Genomic DNA, 16,888 nt, shown 5'->3' with positions numbered 1-16,888 from the left:
TGTTCTGCAAAATTTGCATTACATCGCCCTAAGACAGAGGGGGCCACATTGGGAGCAGAGAATACAATAGATTAGACTGAGTGAAGTGCAGGTGAATCACTGCTTCTCGCGGAAGGTGTGTTTGGAGTCTTTGGATGGGGAAGAGGGAAGAGGTAACTGGGCAGGTGTTACATCTTCTGCAGTTGGATGGAAAGATGCCATGGGAGTGTGAGAATGTAGGAGAAGCGGACCAGTGTCCTGGAGGAACGCTGACAAGACAGGGAAGGAAAGAACTGTTGGAAATAGGAAATTGGCATCCCGTTGGAGGTAACTGACAATTGGTTGGACGTGGAGCCTGGCGGGTCAGTAAGCGAGGACCAGAGGGACCCTATTGTTGTTGTGAGGGGGAAGAGGTGAAGGCAGAAGTGCGGGAAATGGGTCGAACATGGCTAAGGGCCCTGTCAGTTGAGGGAAATGGTAGACATTTTGGAGACCCCTCTGCAGAAAGTGGCATCATCGTCAGTGTAGCTGAGATGGAGAAACTGGGTGAGTTGCCTGGACTCCTTAAAGGAAGCAGAGTGTGATGGTGGATGGTCTGGGTAACTGCAGGAGTCAGTGGGTTTACAGAGGTAATTGGAGGCCAAAGTATGCAAACAGAGATATGAAGGAAGGGAAAGGAGCAGTCAGGAATGAGCCAGGTGAAGGGGAGGGCAGGATAGAAATGATTTTTTCCAATTCCGAGCAAAAGAAGGAAGCAAAATCAATGACGCCATTGATATACTGGAGAAAAAAAGTCATGGGGAAGAAACTGAGTAAATTTGGAACAAGGAATGCTCTATATTTCCCACAAAGAGACAGGCATAACTGAAGCCCATGAAATATGTATGGCCTTTGAACTGAAGAAAGTTGGAAAAGCCCAAGGTTGTAACTTGGTCAAATGCCTTTAAAGAAAACTTACTCGCTTTTGTTACAAGCAAATGATGTAGAATTTAAAGCTTTTGTTGGACAGGTTTGACGATAGTAATAATATTTGTTTTACATGGACTTGCAAAAAAAAGTAATACAGTGGCACAGAAGAAACAAGTGAGCAAGGATTAGAGATCATGTAAGTATCACGACAGCAGATACATGGATATGCTTAGGCCAGGAGACCGGATAACAAAGCAGTCATGAATGATTTTGGGCCAGAGGAAGATTTCTATTGGAGTTCCACAGGCATTCATACAAGGACCCATCTTTAGCCAAGGGAAATATGGAGCAGGGTGTGCAGAGCACTACTTCAATATTTATGGACAATGATTCAGACTGTTTTACAAAAGATGAACTTGGTAGGCTTAATGCATTTGTTCTATGTCATAATGAATGTAGTCATGATTTGGAGACGCTGGTGTTGGACTGGGATATACAAAGTTAAAAATCACACAACACCAGGTAATAGTCCAACAGGTTTATTTGGAAGCACTAGCTTTTGGAGCACTGCTCCTTGATCATCCAAACGCTAGTTGGACTATAACCTGGTGTTGTGTGATTTGTGTAATGAATGTGTACTGCCTATGTTTTACCTTGCCTCATAATTCAACTGCTAGACTCCAGGTATTATTCGGATAAATCTTATCTGTGCATCCTCCAAGGATAGTAATGTTTGTACTTCCTCAGGTGCAGTGCCCAGAACTGAGTACATGCTCCAGGTGTGATTTAAACAGGATATTGAACAATGCCTCAGTCTATTCAGTCACACGCAGTCCTGAAACCTTACCCCCTCAAAGTACAGAGAAACCTTTTCCCCTCCACGGTAAAAGGCCAGAGATATTCAAGTGCTGACGAATCGAGTTACTTGGACTTCTGCTCTGACATCATATGGTCATCTGATCAGATCTTGATGGAATAATGAGTTTCCAGGCTACAAATTTAATATCCTGCAAAGAGAGTTGACAAAAAAAATGCTTCTGTCAGTACACAACAGAAATCGAGAACAGACCAAGATTTCTCTTGGTTCCAGGTTGCTGTGTGCAACGCCTCTCCCTCCCTGACCAGCCGCAGAACAAGGTAGCGCATGCGCCCTGCCAAAACCTGCCCCCTACAAAGATGTCGACCGCGCAGGCGCCCTGATGTCCCGCTGCCCCCAACAAAGTTGGCGGCGGTGGGGGTCCCGTGCCTGAGCAAAAAGGAGAAACACAGTAACGTCGCCCCTCGCTGCGAGGAAGGAGGGGGGGAACCAATCCGCTCTCAATTCTGCGCCACTAACCTTCACTTCGGCTTTATGAAAACTTTCTTGCCCACCTCGCTTGCTCTAACCCTTCCTCCGCCGCCCACTTCTATTGTTTTTTTCTGTCACACGTCGCCATTTCCCCACCAACTTCGTCCAGCTCCAATCACCGTCTGACAATGCGCATGCTCGGATCCCGATGTGACACTGCGCATGCCTGAGGCCAGGCCGTCCGCACACCCTGAGCCCAACCGCCCCGCGCATGCGTCCGGGGCTGAGCCAAGTTCGAATCTCATGTTCGTCCCGCTGTGAATGCTGGGTAAAACCTTGACCATTGAATGAGATTTAGATGAGATTGGATTCCCTACAGTGTGGAAACAGGCCCTTCGGCCCAACCAGTCCATACTGACCCTCTGAAGAGTAACCCACCCAGACCCATTTCCCTCTGGCTAATGCACCTAACACTATGGGCAGTTTAGCATAGTAAAAAGTGAGGTCTGCAGATGCTGGAGATCACAGCTGAACATGTGTTGCTGGTTAAAGCACAGCAGGTCAGGCAGCATCTAAGGAATAGGAAATTCGACATTTCGAGCATAAGCCCTTCATCAGGAATGAGGAGAGTTTGCCAAGCAGGCTAAGATAAAAGGTAGGGAGGAGGGACTTGGGGGAGGGGCGATGGAGATGTGATAGGTGGAAGGAGGTCAAGGTGAGGGTGATAGGCCGGAGTGGGGTGGGGGCGGAGAGGTCAGGAAGAGGATTGCAGGTTAGGAGGGCGGTGCTGAGTTGAGGGAACCGACTGAGACAAGGTGGGGGGAGGGGAAATGAGGAAACTGGAGAAATCTAAGTTCATTCCTTGTGGTTGGTGGGTTCCCAGGCGGAAGATGAGGCGCTCCTCCTCCAGCCATCGTGTAGTTATGTTCTGCCGGTGGAGGAGTCCAAGGACCTGCATGTCCTCGGTGGAGTGGGAGGGAGAGTTAAAGTGTTGAGCCACGGGGTGGTTGGGTTGGTTGTCCGGGCGTCCCAGAGGTGTTCTCTGAAGCGTTCCGCAAGTAAGCGGCCTGTCTTCCCAATGTAGAGGAGGCCACATCGGGTGCAGCGGATGCAATAGATGATGTGTGTGGAGGTACAGGTGAACTTGTGGCGGATATGGAAGGATCCCTTGGGGCCTTGGAGGGAAGTGAGTGAGGAGGTGTGGGCGCAAGTTTTACATTTCCTGCCGTTGCAGGGGAAGGTGCCGGGAGTGGAGGTTGGGTTGGTGAGGGGTGTGGACCTGACGAGGGAGTCACGAAGGGAGTGGTCCTTGCGGAACACTGATAGGGGAGGGGAGGGAAATATATCCCTGGTGGTGGGATCCGTTTGGAGGTGGCGGAAATGACAACATGATATGTTGTATGCGGAGGTTGGTGGGGTGGTAGGTGAGAACCAGTGGTGTTCTGTCTTGGTGGCGGTTGGAGGATCGGGGCTCAAGGGCGGAGGAGCAGGAAGTGGAGGAGATGCGGTGGAGGGCATCGTTGATCACGTCTGGGGGGAATCTGCGGTCCTTGAAGAAGGAGACCATCTGGGCTGTGCGGTGTTGGAGCATAGCCAATTCACTTGAGCTGCACGTCTTTGGACTGTGGGAGGAAACCGGAGCAGTTGGAGGAAACCCACGCGGACAAGGGGAGAACGTGTTAACTCCACACAGACAAGTCGCCCAAGGCTGGAATCGAACTTGGAACCCTGTTGCTGTGAGGTAGCCGTGGTAACGCTGAGCCACCCTGGCCCCCCCCCACCCGCCTTTTTAACGGCCCTTCATCCCAACAGGTCCACACCAACCCTCTAAAGAGTAGCCCACTGTTGGGACAGGTCTTCTGTCCCCGTGTTCGTTTGGAGGAGAGAGACACCGGGTCTGATTAGAAGTATAAACAGGTTTAATGAGAGAGAATCGTACACAGAACAGTGAGGTGTCTAGCTCACTGGAGAAGGCACGTTCTGAAATCTTTCCAAAACCCCTGCTTGATATATTGTTCGCTAAGCTAACGCTACGTAATCACTCACACACGTGATCTCTCACAGACAAAGGCCTCCTGTGAACAGGCCTCGGCCTTGGCAGGTATCCACGAGATGGTCTGTCTCGTAAACAAGGTCTCCGAGTAAAGGCTGCCATTGTATTGGTCTGACCTTGGTAGTCCAGCTGCACAGGCAGTTTCGGTAAACAGTCCAAACAACATCTCCGTAGCGCCCCCCGATTTCCCAAGAAGAAACTACATCTCTACCCTCCCTAGGCCTGTGATATATCCATCCCAACACCACCCAGACCCATTCCCTTACCTTATATTCACCCCTGACTAATGCACCCAACAGATGCTGCCAGCCCCACTGGCAGTTACCAATGGCCAATTTACCTCAACTACACATCTTTATACTGTGGGAGGAAACCAGAGCAAATCCGCATAGAGACAGGGAAAATGTGCAAACTCCACATAGACAGTCACCCAACATGGGAATTGAACCTAGGTCCCTGATGCTGTGAGGCAGCAGTGCTAGCCACCGTGCCACCCCATGGGAAAAAAAACATTTTCCATTACAAATCTTCAACATGTGACTGTGCAAACTGTTTTCTCAATCCTCAACTGCCACTTAACAGTCGAGTATTTCCACCATTTTCTGTTTTCAATTTGCTTCTGAATAGCTCAAGATTAGAGTAATTAACTTTTAATCGGATTCATTGACAAACAGAAATAGCTTCCACACACCTATCCTGCAAACCTTGATGGTGGAAATATTGAATACCAGACGCTGTGGTTACTGGCTGGGTCCAGCTGGCTTTTTTTTTAAATCTTCAATTCTGGCTTTGCCTCAAATCTCTCCAAAACACAAAATAAAATTTCCAGATGGACATTAGAAGAATGATTTCCTCATGTGAGACACTAGAAGCAGAGCCACCATTTAAACATAAGGAGTCTTCTATTTAAGATGGCGTCTTCTTATCTTTTCGCCCTATTAAACGGTCCCGAGTATTCAGAACTCATTTCCTGGACTGTGGGGATGGCATAGTCATTTAATTAACTTTTTTTTAAGGCAGGATGTGGAAATAACCATAGAAAAGGTACAATGCAGGAAAAGGCTGTTCAGTCCGTGTGGTCAAAAAGCAAGCATTCCATTCTAATTCTACCTTCCAGCTCCTCGTCTGTCACCTGGCAGGTTACGGTACAAATCCAATTACCTTTTCACTGCAGAGAGAGATTTTCTACAGCAAATTCCAGGCAAACACCATCCCCCCAAGGTGGAAAGATCCTTTCCCCACGTCATGCCCTGTATACAAAGCCTACCTCATCAACATGCATCAGGAAGGAAAGAGATCTACAAAGTGAACCCACGTGCAAACCAACTGCACACCTTCAAGCAATCCAAATCCAACTGTTATTGGCTACAACGTTTACTGATGCCTAGCCAATGCTGTATCTATGTTGCGAATGCTCCTTGCATTCATTAGCTCTTAGATCTGCTCAGCAGACAGCTCAGTGGCTTCTTTCTAATTTTCCAGTCCGCGTTCATCACACAAACACACCCAGAATACTGAAGGGAACTTATGTCCTCTTGAGGTTCTGCACTTTCTTCCTCACGGTTCGACACGTTTCTTGGCTTCACACCACCTGCAGGTTTTAAAGGCTGCATCTGCTGACATTGTGGAGCATGGACACTACCAGCCATGAACACGAGCTGTGTATTAACGGCTGTGGACGGGCAGAAGGACAGTGCAGGTAGGGGAGAGATCAGCCTGGAGTTGGTGCAGACCCATCCCCGTTGTTCTCTCCCCATCCCTACAAACCTTAACTCCTACGATGATGGATGGTGGTGCCGGCTTCAAGGCCTACCCCCGTTTGGAACTTGTGTGTGTCCCCGGTCGGCTCTGACATTGGATAATGGACGTAAAGGAAACGGAGATGATTTGAAGCAATGAGCTGGCCACAATGAACGAGGGACAGCACAGGCAACAGCAAACATTTAACAAATGCCTGGGAGGAACTGCAACAATTGTTCCATCCCGTCTGTCACAGAAATAAAATGGGAAAGGTGGCCCAACTCTGGCTAACGATGAGAATCAGGGACAGTAGTAGAACCAAGAAAGGGGCATACACCAATGACTACCTTCAAGGTGGCGGGGTGGAGAATAGAGAAAGCTTTTGGGGAAACAAAACTGTCTGTAAAAGTCAGAAGGGTGCTCCCAATGACAGAATCAGGTGGGGTCGAGATCTAGGAATATGTGGTTTGCCATTTGGGATTGTAACGGGCAGGACATTTGTCACCCGGAGAGCGGTGGGACAGTGGAATTCTCCACCACAGAAGTTAATTGAGGCTAAAACACAATGTTTTCAAGGAGGAGGAATATATCGTTCTTAGGGCTTAACGGGTGTGGGATGAAAGGGAGAACAGCTTACTTAGTTGGACAATCATCCGCGATCACACTGAAAGGCCGAACAGTTTCTCTCCAGTGTGAATGTGATGCTGTCCAATGAGTCAGGAATTCTACAATCCCACGCTATTGTTTGACTTTTATTGGGCCCAATACTCGGGCAGGAGTTTACCAACATCAGCAGCACCAGTCCATGAACGTGGTTCAGTCCGGGGTGTGATGAAGATCAAAACCCAGTCACTGCGGGTGACCATGAACCCGCTGGTGGGTCAGCAGGTTGGACGAACGGGCGAATCTCCTCCCGCACTCGGAGCAGGAGAACGGCCTCTCCCCGGTGTGGACTCGCTTGTGCCTCAGCAGGGCGGACGAATTGGCGAATCCCTTCCCGCACTCGGAGCAGGTGAACGGCCTCTCGCCGGTGTGGACTCGCTTGTGCCTCAGCAAGGTGGACGAATCGGCAAATCCCTTCCCGCACTCGGCGCAGGCGAACGGACTCTCCCCGGTGTGCGTGCGCTGGTGTATTTGCAGGTTGTACGACTGAATGAAGCCCTTGCCGCACTCGGAGCAGGTGAACGGCCTCTCCCCGGTGTGGACTCGCTTGTGCCTCAGCAGGCTGGACGGATCGGCGAATGCCTTCCCGCACTCGGCGCAGGCGAACGGCTTCTCCCCGGTGTGCACCTGCTGGTGGATCAGCAGGTTGTACGACTGAGTGAACCCCTTCCCGCACGTGGAGCAGGTGAACGGCTTCTCCCCGGTGTGCACCCGCTGGTGTGTCAGGAGGTGGGACGAATCAGTAAATCCTTTCCCACACACCGTGCAGGTGAACGGTCTCTCCCCGGTGTGCGTGCACTGGTGTAATTGCAGGTGGTATGACTGAATGAAGCCCTTGCCGCACTCGGAGCAGGTGAACGGCCTCTCGCCGGTGTGGACTCGCTTGTGCCTCAGCAGGTTGGACTGCTGAGTGAACCCCTTCCCGCACGTGGAGCAGGTGAACGGCCTCTCCCCGGTCTGAAGCCTCGCCTGCACACCGCGAGTGGGCCTTTGTCGAACCATGTTCAATTCCCAGCGACATTCAGGTTACCAAAGGCCGGACGGATGGGGTCAGATGCTGATCTGGCCTTCGCACTGTATCTGGCTGCAACTCCTGCGCAAATCGCTTAAACAGGGGAAAAAGAAACTGAGATGAGACAGTATCCACAACCACAAAACTGCCAGGCACAAAAGGTGCATTGGAGCGGAGTCATTCTGCGGGGTTAATGCCATAGAACAGAACAGACCACAAGTGCTACTGCTAGGATGTCTTCAGCACCACTCACGTCACTATGTGCCCACCAGCACAGCAAAACTGCCAACCCGTTGTGGGCTGGCACAAGACCCAGGCTTCAGGAGAAGCACTGGGAACAAAGGAAGTGGTGGTGGTGGTGGTGGTAGAGGTCAGGGTGAAGGAGAGGGACTTTTATAAACGGCTGCATTTACTGCGAATAGGTGATGAAATTAGGACACAGACAAAAACACATCAGTGCAAAGGACAGTTGTCTGTCACAAAAGTACGATTACACGGTTGCAAGGAACACAGCACGTATATTTTGGGAACAATTCAAAAGCTAGCCAACCTGTTATCATTCATTTTATGCAAGTTTGAGCTCAAGAATAATGAAGTCTTACGGTAAGAAACTGGCAGCAGTCTGGACGGTTGTTGCTTCAATCTAAGACAGAACCGTCCTCTCAATAGTGGTCGGGGGGGAATATTCTTACAAACGTACATTTTGTACACAAACTAAATTCTGCTCGATCTCAGTTGTAATTCACAGGTAATGCTGGGAGAGTCTGCACTTGTTGAATGTAGGAATGATAGTTTATCGATGTCTCTGTGCTGCACTAAGAGACTCTCCTCTGCAATCCCCTAGGATTGAGGAACTGCGGATCAAGACACCACATGCAGGTCTACATCAAGGCAGGCTGACATCCTCACAACTTGAGGGCGGACATCAGATGCTAACAGTAGTCCTGTTGCAGCCAACTGACATTAAGGAGGTGCCATCTGCAATGGGTGCAGGTTCTCAGTTCCACCTTTCATGTTCGGGACAGATATTCACTTCAGGGATGAAAGGTTGGGAGAAATCGATTGGTCAAATAAATCAGAGAACTGCTGATGCTGGAGAACCCACAAGCAAAAACAGAAATTGCTGAGAAATCTCAGCAGGTCTGGCCGGGTCTGTGGAAAGGAAGCCGCGTTAACATTTTGAGACCAGTGACTCTTCATCCGAACTGTCAGCGGTGGGAAAGACTGGTGGTTGCATTAGTTGAAGAGGTTCGGTGATGGGATTGGGGTGGGAGTGAGCAGATAGGTGGAGACAGAGCACAGAGAGAGAGAGAGAGAGAGGGGGGGAGAGAAAGAGAGAGAGAGTGTAAACAAGGAGGAAGATAATTGATAGCAGGCCAGGTCAGACGAAGAGCTGAATAAGAGATAACAAAAGCTAAGAGTGAGAAAATGTGTTGGCTGTGCTGAACGCAACACTTTTTAAAAATAAATCCCTACAATGCGGAAACAGGCCCTTCGGCCCAACAAGTCCACACCGACCCTCCGAACAGTAATCCATTCCCCAACCCTATGATTCTACATTTACCCCTGACTAATGCACCTAACCTATATATCCCTGAACACTATGGGCAATTTTAGTATGACCAATTCACCTAACCTGCGCATCTTCAGATTGTGGGCGGCACAGTAGTTAGCACTGCTGCCTCACAGCGCCTGAGACCCGGGTTCAATTCCCGCCTCAGGCGACTGACTGTGTGGAGTTTGCACGTTCTCCCCGTGTCTGCGTGGGTTTCCTCCGGGTGCTCCGGTTTCCTCCCACAGTCCAAAGATGTGCGGGTGAGGTGAATTGGCCATGCTAACGTAGGGGCAAATGTAGGGGTATGGGTGGGTTGCGCTTCGGTGGGTCGGTTTCCACACTGTAAGTAACCTAATCTAATCTGTGGGAGCACACCCACGCAGACACGGGGAGAATATCCGAACTCCACACAGACAGGCGCCCGGAGCTGGAATCAAACCTGGCTCCCTGACGCCGCGAGGCAGCTGTGCTAACCACCGAGCCACAGGTATGATATGATGATGGGCCTGGGTGTACGTGGGAATGGCTGACTGTGCTAAAAGCAACCCATGTTATATCAGGACCGGGGGTGGGGTGGGTTAAAGAAAGGAAAAGGATGGGAATCAGGGTCTAAAGTTATTGAACTCGATGTCGAGTCCTGGAGGCTGCCAAGTGGAAAGTGAGATGCTGTTCTTTGAACTTGCACGAAGGTTCACTAGAGCACTGCAGTGGGCCTGCCACAAACAGGCTGTGATGAGGAGGAGCCGGTGTTGGACTGGGCTGGACCAAGTTAAATATCACACAACACCACATTACAGTCCAACAGGTTTATTTGGAAGTACTAGTTTTCAGAGCACTGCTCCTTCACTGGGCAGCTGGGGAGCAGGAGGATAAGAAACAGAATTTATAGCAAAAGAATTACAGGGCCATGTAACTGAAATGATATATTGAACAAACCGAGATTGCTGTTAAGTCTTTCATAGAGTCATAGAGATGTACAGCATGGAAACAGACCCTTCGGTCCAACCCGTCCTTGCCGATCAGATAAGCCAGCACCCGGCCCATATCCCTCCAAACCCTTCCTATTCATATACCAATCCAGATGCCTCTTAAATGTTGCAATTGTACCAGCCTCCACCACTTCCTCTGGCAACCCAGTTCACACATGCATCACCCTCTGTGTGAAAACCTTGCCGTTTAGTTGTCTTTTATATCTTTCATCTCTCACCCTAAACCGATTCCCTCTAATTCTGGACTCCTCAAACCCAGGCAAAAGACCTTCTGTATTTATCCTATTTATGCCCCTCATTATATTATAAACGTCTATAAGGTCACCCCCTCAGCCTCCAACGATCCAGGAAACAGCCCCAACCTATTCAACCTCTCCATATAGCTCAAATCCTCCAATCTTTTAGACTGGGTTGCGGGTTTCGGTTCATTAATATGTAAATCCCAAATCTCCAGAATCTGACTTGAAAGTAGTTCTGGGATGTACATATTAATGAACCGAAAAGATGAAAAACTTAACAGCAATCTAGATTTGCTCAACATATCATTTCATTACATGATGCTGTAATCTTGTGCTATAAACTCTGTGTCTTATGATCCTCTTCCACAACCACCTGGTGAAGGAGCAGCGCTCCGAAAGCTAGTGCTTCCAAATAACAGACATGTTGGTTAGGGAACACAGTGGAACTGACAGGCATTTGGAAGCTCAGGATCATTTTTGCAGACAGGCTCTAGGTGTTCTGCAAAATTTGCATTACATCGCCCGAAGACAGAGGGGGCTACATTGGGAGCAGAGAATACAATAGATTAGACTGAGTGAAGTGCAGGTGAATCACTGCTTCACGCGGAAGGTGTGTTGGAGTCTTTGGATGGGGAAGAGGGAAGAGGTAACTGGGCAGGTTAACATCTTCTGCAGTTGGATGGAAAGATGCCATGGGAGTGTGAGAATGTAGGAGAAGCGGACCAGTGCCCTGGAGGAACGCTGACAAGACAGGGAAGGAAAGAACTGTTGGAAATAGGAAATTGGCATCCCGTTGAAGGTAACTGACAATTGGTTGGACGTGGAGCCTGGCGGGTCAGTAAGCGAGGACCAGAGGGACCCTATTGTTGAGAGGGGGAAGAGGTGAAGGCAGAAGTGCGGGAAATGGGTCGAACATGGCTAAGGGCCCTGTCAGTTGAGGGAAATGGTAGACATTTTGGAGACCCCTCTGCAGAAAGTGGCGTCATCGTCACTGTAGCTGAGATGGAGAAACTGGGTGAGTTGCCTGGACTCCTTAAAGGAAGCAGAGCGTGATGGTGGATGGTCTGGGTAACTGCAGGAGTCAGTGGGTTTACAGTGGTAATTGGTGGTCAAAGTATGCAAACAGAGATATGAAGGAAGGGAAAGGAGCAGTCAGGAATGAGCCAGGTGAAGGTGAGGGCAGGATAGAAATGATTTTTTCCAATTCTGAGCAAAAGAAGGAAGCAAAACCAATGACGCCATTGATATACTGGAGAAAAAAAGTCATGGGGAAGAAACTGAGTAAATTTGGAACAAGGAATGCTCTATATTTCCCACAAAGAGACAGGCATAACTGGAGCCCATGAAATATGTATGGCCTTTGAACTGAAGAAAGTTGGAAAAGCCCAAGGTTGTAACTTGGTCAAATGCCTTTAAAGAAAACTTACACGCTTTTGTTACAAGCAAATGATGTAGAATTTAAAGCTTTTGTTGGACAGGTTTGACGATAGTAATAATATTTGTTTTACATGGACTTGCAAAAAAAAGTTATACAGTGGCACAGAAGAGACAAGTGAGCAAGGATTAGAGATCATGTAAGTATCACGACAGCAGATACATGGATATGCTTAGGCCAGGAGACCAGGTTAGCGGGTTAGTTAGTGTCAATCTACAAAAGAAAAGCTTTGCCCATTTGTAACCGACAAAAGAACATGATGGGAGAGCAAACTTTTTCACAGTCAGAGTCAAGGCATGGAGAGCACTGGCTGATTGGGTAGAAATGGTAAGCAGCACAATGGAGAATCCGCAGGATGTTGTCACTAGGGAATGGAACATGCTCGGAGTGTGATGAAGTACTCTCCAGTTAACTGAACTGGCGCATCTCCCAACAATACAGTAACTCAAAAAAGAGAAAATGCTGGAAAATCTCAAGTCTTGCAGCAGCATCTGTAAGGAGAGAAAAGAGCTGACGTTTCGAGTCTAACTGACCCTTCGTCAAAGCTGTGTCAGCTCTTTTCTCTCCTTACAGATGCCGCAAGACTTGCTGAGATTTTCCAGCATTTTCACTTTTTTGGTTTCAGATTCCAGCATCCGCAGTAATTCACTTTTAATACAGTAACTCACCCTGGCTCCAAACCCATGACCTCTATCACTGAGAATGACAAAGGCAGCATTATCATCTGCACAATTCTCTCCAAGCCATATATCATCCTGACCTGCACCTGTACCACTGCCGTATGTTCACTGTTCCAGGTTTGACTTTTAACTGTTACTGTTCCCAACTGTGTCTGAAAGACATAGTACATAGAAAAATACAGCGCAGTACAGGCCCTTTGGCCCTCAATGTTGCGCCGATCCAAGCCCACCTAACCTACACTAGCCCACTATCCTCCATATGCCTATCCAATGCCCATTTAAATGCCCACTGCTGATCAGCTCCTGAGCCATGTGCTGTTTACTTACCAGTTTTGTCTTCTCATGCAATCTTTCATTGTTTCTCCTGTGCTAGAGTCAGTTTCCCTTCCATTTTGAGTTGGTATTGACAATCTCATTCTGTACGGTTATTTTTTACCTGATAATTCATTCTGCGTATCACGAAACATTAATTTTGCTTCACCGGTGTAAAAGGGCGACCCTCAACTGGGGACAAAGAGTCAGGAAGCTGACATGATTCAGGCAAGTGGTGGACTTTTATTCAAACAATAATCAGTTAGTGCAGGGAGAGGCCCAAGAATCTTCCCCGAACCTAGCTTCGAATGTGAGAACACGATGTGTAGCTCAGATTGGAAGAGAGATCAATGACATACGCTCATTTTTACAGTGAAAATTAGAATTTTTATACATTTCTTGTTACAACATTATTCCCTCCTCTTTTTCCCTACTACCAAAATATGTAAAATACCTGATCAACGGTGGACATCCCTATGGACAGCCCTACGTTTCCTTAGTTTTTTTTATGATTTTTAACAATTCTTATAATCGCAAGGCCTTGGGATCTTTCAATGTTGCATTCCAAAGTTACTGGCTGTTCTATTTTGGGCATGTCCCTGATCGTTTATCTCTAAGGACTGCCTGAATTCATTGTACTCTATCAAATTCCATTCCCACTTATAAAGTAAGTTGATGCTGTTATAGAAACTCAATATTAATAATACTATAATTTTTATAATTATTTCTACTGTAAACAGTTTTTAGCTAATCAAACAAGATAAGCCAGGCATCTCTTTCATGGTTTCTCTTGGTGCTTTCATTATAAGGTTTTAAAGTTATATTGAAATCTATCTCTGTAATTATTTAACGATTCTTTAACTAGAACTTATTAATATTGTGAACAGCTTCAAACAGACAATAATTTCTGCAAGACAACTTCAGCTGTTGTTTTTGTGGTTGAATACATTCTTAACGAGACTAGCATTAATTACTTGCTGTAGTTTAGTGATTTTTCAACTTTTTCATAAGTTACAATTTCATTGTTTCTTCTGTGTTTTGTTACAAATCATTGAAATGTACATCCTTAAATATTTCTTGTTTAGATAATGCTCCCTTTTGCCTTGGAAAGGCCCCTTCTCAAAGGCACTATTGTTTTCGCTAAACTGCTGAAGCAAGCTTTTTTTCCGAAAAGTCCAGTCATTTTGTGTCTCTTAGGAACAGGTAGCTCCAACAAGAGATACCAGCAGAAAGTTGGTAATTCCCAGTCGACTATGGATGTTTGACCTTCCCGAATTCATACTTATGGTGAAGATGCTCCCACAATGGGTAGACAGTTACAGGTTATTCACCTAGCGATGAAGAAGCAGTGACATATGTAGAAATCAACAATTTGTATTTAAATAGCACCTTTCATAGAATATGCCAAGATGTTCCCCAGAAATTAACATTTGACAAGGTGGAGAGGTTAGGGCCTGTCGCAAAAAAACTGTGAGCTAGACAGGGGTTTCTGGGATTACTGTAAATGAGGTTGAGAGACAGAACGTTCTAGGGAGTAAATTCCAGAGCAGACGGCCTTGGAACTGGAAACAGGAGCTTTTGGGTTATAAAACCCGGTTGGATAGACTGGGACGTTTTTCACTGGAGCGTAGAAGGCTGAGGGGTGACTTTATCGAGGTTTATAAAATCATGAGAGGTGTTGATAAGATAAATAACGAGGGTCTCTTTCATAGGGTGGGGGAAATCCATTATAAACAATTTAAAAGCAGAGCATTTTGATATTGGTGATAGGATTTGGAGTTGGGAGGTCATGTTGCAGCTGTACAGGGCATTGGTTAGGTCTCTGTTGGAATATTGCGTGCAATTCTGGTCTCTTTCCTATTGGAAAGATGTTGTAAAATTTGAAAGGGTTCAGAAAAGATTTACAAGGATGTTGCCAGGGTTGGAGGATTTGAGCTATAGGGAGAGGCTGAACAGGCTGGGGCTGTTTTCCCTGGAGGCTGAGGGGTGACCTTACAGATGTATACAATATCATGAGGGGCATGGATAGGGTAGAGATACAAAGTCCTTTCCTTGGGGTCATGGAGTCCAGAACTAGAGGGCTTAGGTTTAGGGTGAGAGGGGAAAGATAGAAAAGAGACCTAAGGGGCAACTTTTTCACGCAGAGGGTGGTGCGTGTATGGAATGAGCTGCCAGAGGAAGTGGTGGAAGCTGGTATAATTGTAACATTTCAGAGGCATCTGGATGGGTATATGAATAGGAAGGGTTTGGAGGGATATGGGCCGTGTGCTGGCAGGTGGGACTCGATTGGGTTGAGATATCTGGTCGGCATGGACGGGTTGGACCGAAGGGTCAGTTTCCGAGCTGTACATCTCTATGACTCTATGGTGGGTATCACATGGTGGGAATCGTGGAGACGTGGCTACAAAGGAATCAGGATTTTGAGCTGAATATTCAAAAAGGTGGGCAGAGGGGGTGGACTGTCTTATTAGTAAGAAATGAAATTAAATCAATAGTAAGAAACCAAGTAGGGTCAGATGGTGCAGAATCTGTGTGAGTGGACTTGAGGAATCACGAAGGTTAAATAAAAAACATAGTTGGTGTTGTGTACAGGCTTCCAAACAGTAGTCAGGAGCTAGGGCACAAGATACACCAGGAGGTCAAAAAAAAAGTGTAGGAAAGGCAAAGTTACGGTGATCGTGGGGGAATTTCAATATGCAGGTGGACTGGGAAAATCAGGCTGGTAGTGGATTGCATTTGTGGAATGTCTATGAGATGACTTCTTGGAGCAGCTTGTGGTGGAACCCACCAGGGAACAGGCAATTCGGGATTCAGTGTTGTGCAATGAGGCAGACTTGATAAGGGAGCTTGAGGTGAAGGAACCCTTGGGAGGCAGTGATCATATTATGATTGAATTTACGCTGCAATTTGACATGGAGAAGGTAGAGTCAGAGCGCTCACAGTATTACAGCTGAATAAAGGCAACAAGAGAGGCACGAGGGAGGAGCTGGATAGAATTGACTGGGAGAAGAGCCGAGCAGGAAAAACCGTGGAATGGCAGGGGTTTCCAGGAGTACTTCCGGAGACGTAGCAGAGCGTGGTACAGGGAGAAGGGCTCATGCCCCGAAACGTCGATTCTCCTGCTCCTTGGATGCTGCCTGACCTGCTGCGCTTTTCCAGCACCACATTCTCAGCTCTGATCTCCAGCATCTGCAGTCCTCACTTTGTCCTACAGGGAAGGTGAGGCGACCATAGCTGACTAGGGAAGTCAGGGATAGAATAAAAGCAAAAGAGCATATAATGTGGCGAAGGGCAGTGGGAAACCAGAGGATTAGGAACATTACAATGACCAACAGAGGGCAAAAAAAAGTTAGAAGATTGTAAGCTAGCCTGTAATATAAAGGAAGATTGGAACAGGACAAGAGAGAGGCAAAAGTGGATATTGGTCTGCTGGAAAATGACGCTGGAGAGATCGTTGTGGGGAACAAGGGAAATGGCTGAGGAACTTAATAGTTACTTTGCGTTAATCTTCATGATGGAAGACATGAGTAATATTGCAAAAATTCAAGAGAGTGAGTGGGCAGAACGGAGTATGGTGGCCATCACCAAGGAGAAAGTGTGAGAAAAACTGAATGGCCTGAAGGTGGATTAATTACCCGGACCAGATGGACCATACCCTAGAGCTCAAAGCGAGATAGCTGAAGAGATAGTGAAGACATTAGTCGTGATCTTTCAGGAATTGCTAGAGTCAGCAAGGGTCCCAGAGGACTGGAAAAATCGCTAACGTAACGGTTCTGTTTAAAAAGAGAGAGGAAGGAAAAAGACAGAAAATTACAGAGCGATTAGCTGAACCTCGGTCGTGGGTAAGATCCTGGAATCCATTGTGAAGGATGAGATTTCCGAATACTTGGAAGTGTATGGTAAAATAGAGCATGGGAGGCCATGCCTGACAAATCTGCTAGAATTCTTTGAGGAGGTAACGAGCAGGTTAGACCAAAGACAGCCAATGGATATTATCTCCCTGGACTTCATGATGGCCTTTGACAAGGTATTGC

At 47.3% G+C, this 16,888-nt stretch overlaps 1 protein-coding gene across 1 annotated transcript in view; it reads right to left on the bottom strand.

The window, feature by feature from the left end:
* Positions 1-16,888, bottom strand: part of LOC132828629 (zinc finger protein 721-like) — a 53,265-nt gene that overhangs the window by 6,936 nt on the left and 29,441 nt on the right. Inside the window, exons 7-8 of the mRNA XM_060845677.1 lie at positions 6,820-7,652; positions 2,011-2,134 (exon numbers count right to left, since the gene is read on the bottom strand). Coding sequence (XP_060701660.1) covers positions 2,011-2,134; positions 6,820-7,652 — 957 coding nt within the window. The remainder of the gene's footprint in view (positions 1-2,010; positions 2,135-6,819; positions 7,653-16,888) is intronic.

This window comes from Hemiscyllium ocellatum, chromosome 27 (genome assembly GCF_020745735.1).
Source record: "Hemiscyllium ocellatum isolate sHemOce1 chromosome 27, sHemOce1.pat.X.cur, whole genome shotgun sequence".
Classification (NCBI taxonomy): domain Eukaryota; kingdom Metazoa; phylum Chordata; class Chondrichthyes; order Orectolobiformes; family Hemiscylliidae; genus Hemiscyllium; species Hemiscyllium ocellatum.
Note: the sequence above shows the minus strand (reverse complement) of the source record. Positions and strands in the feature narration are given on the sequence as shown.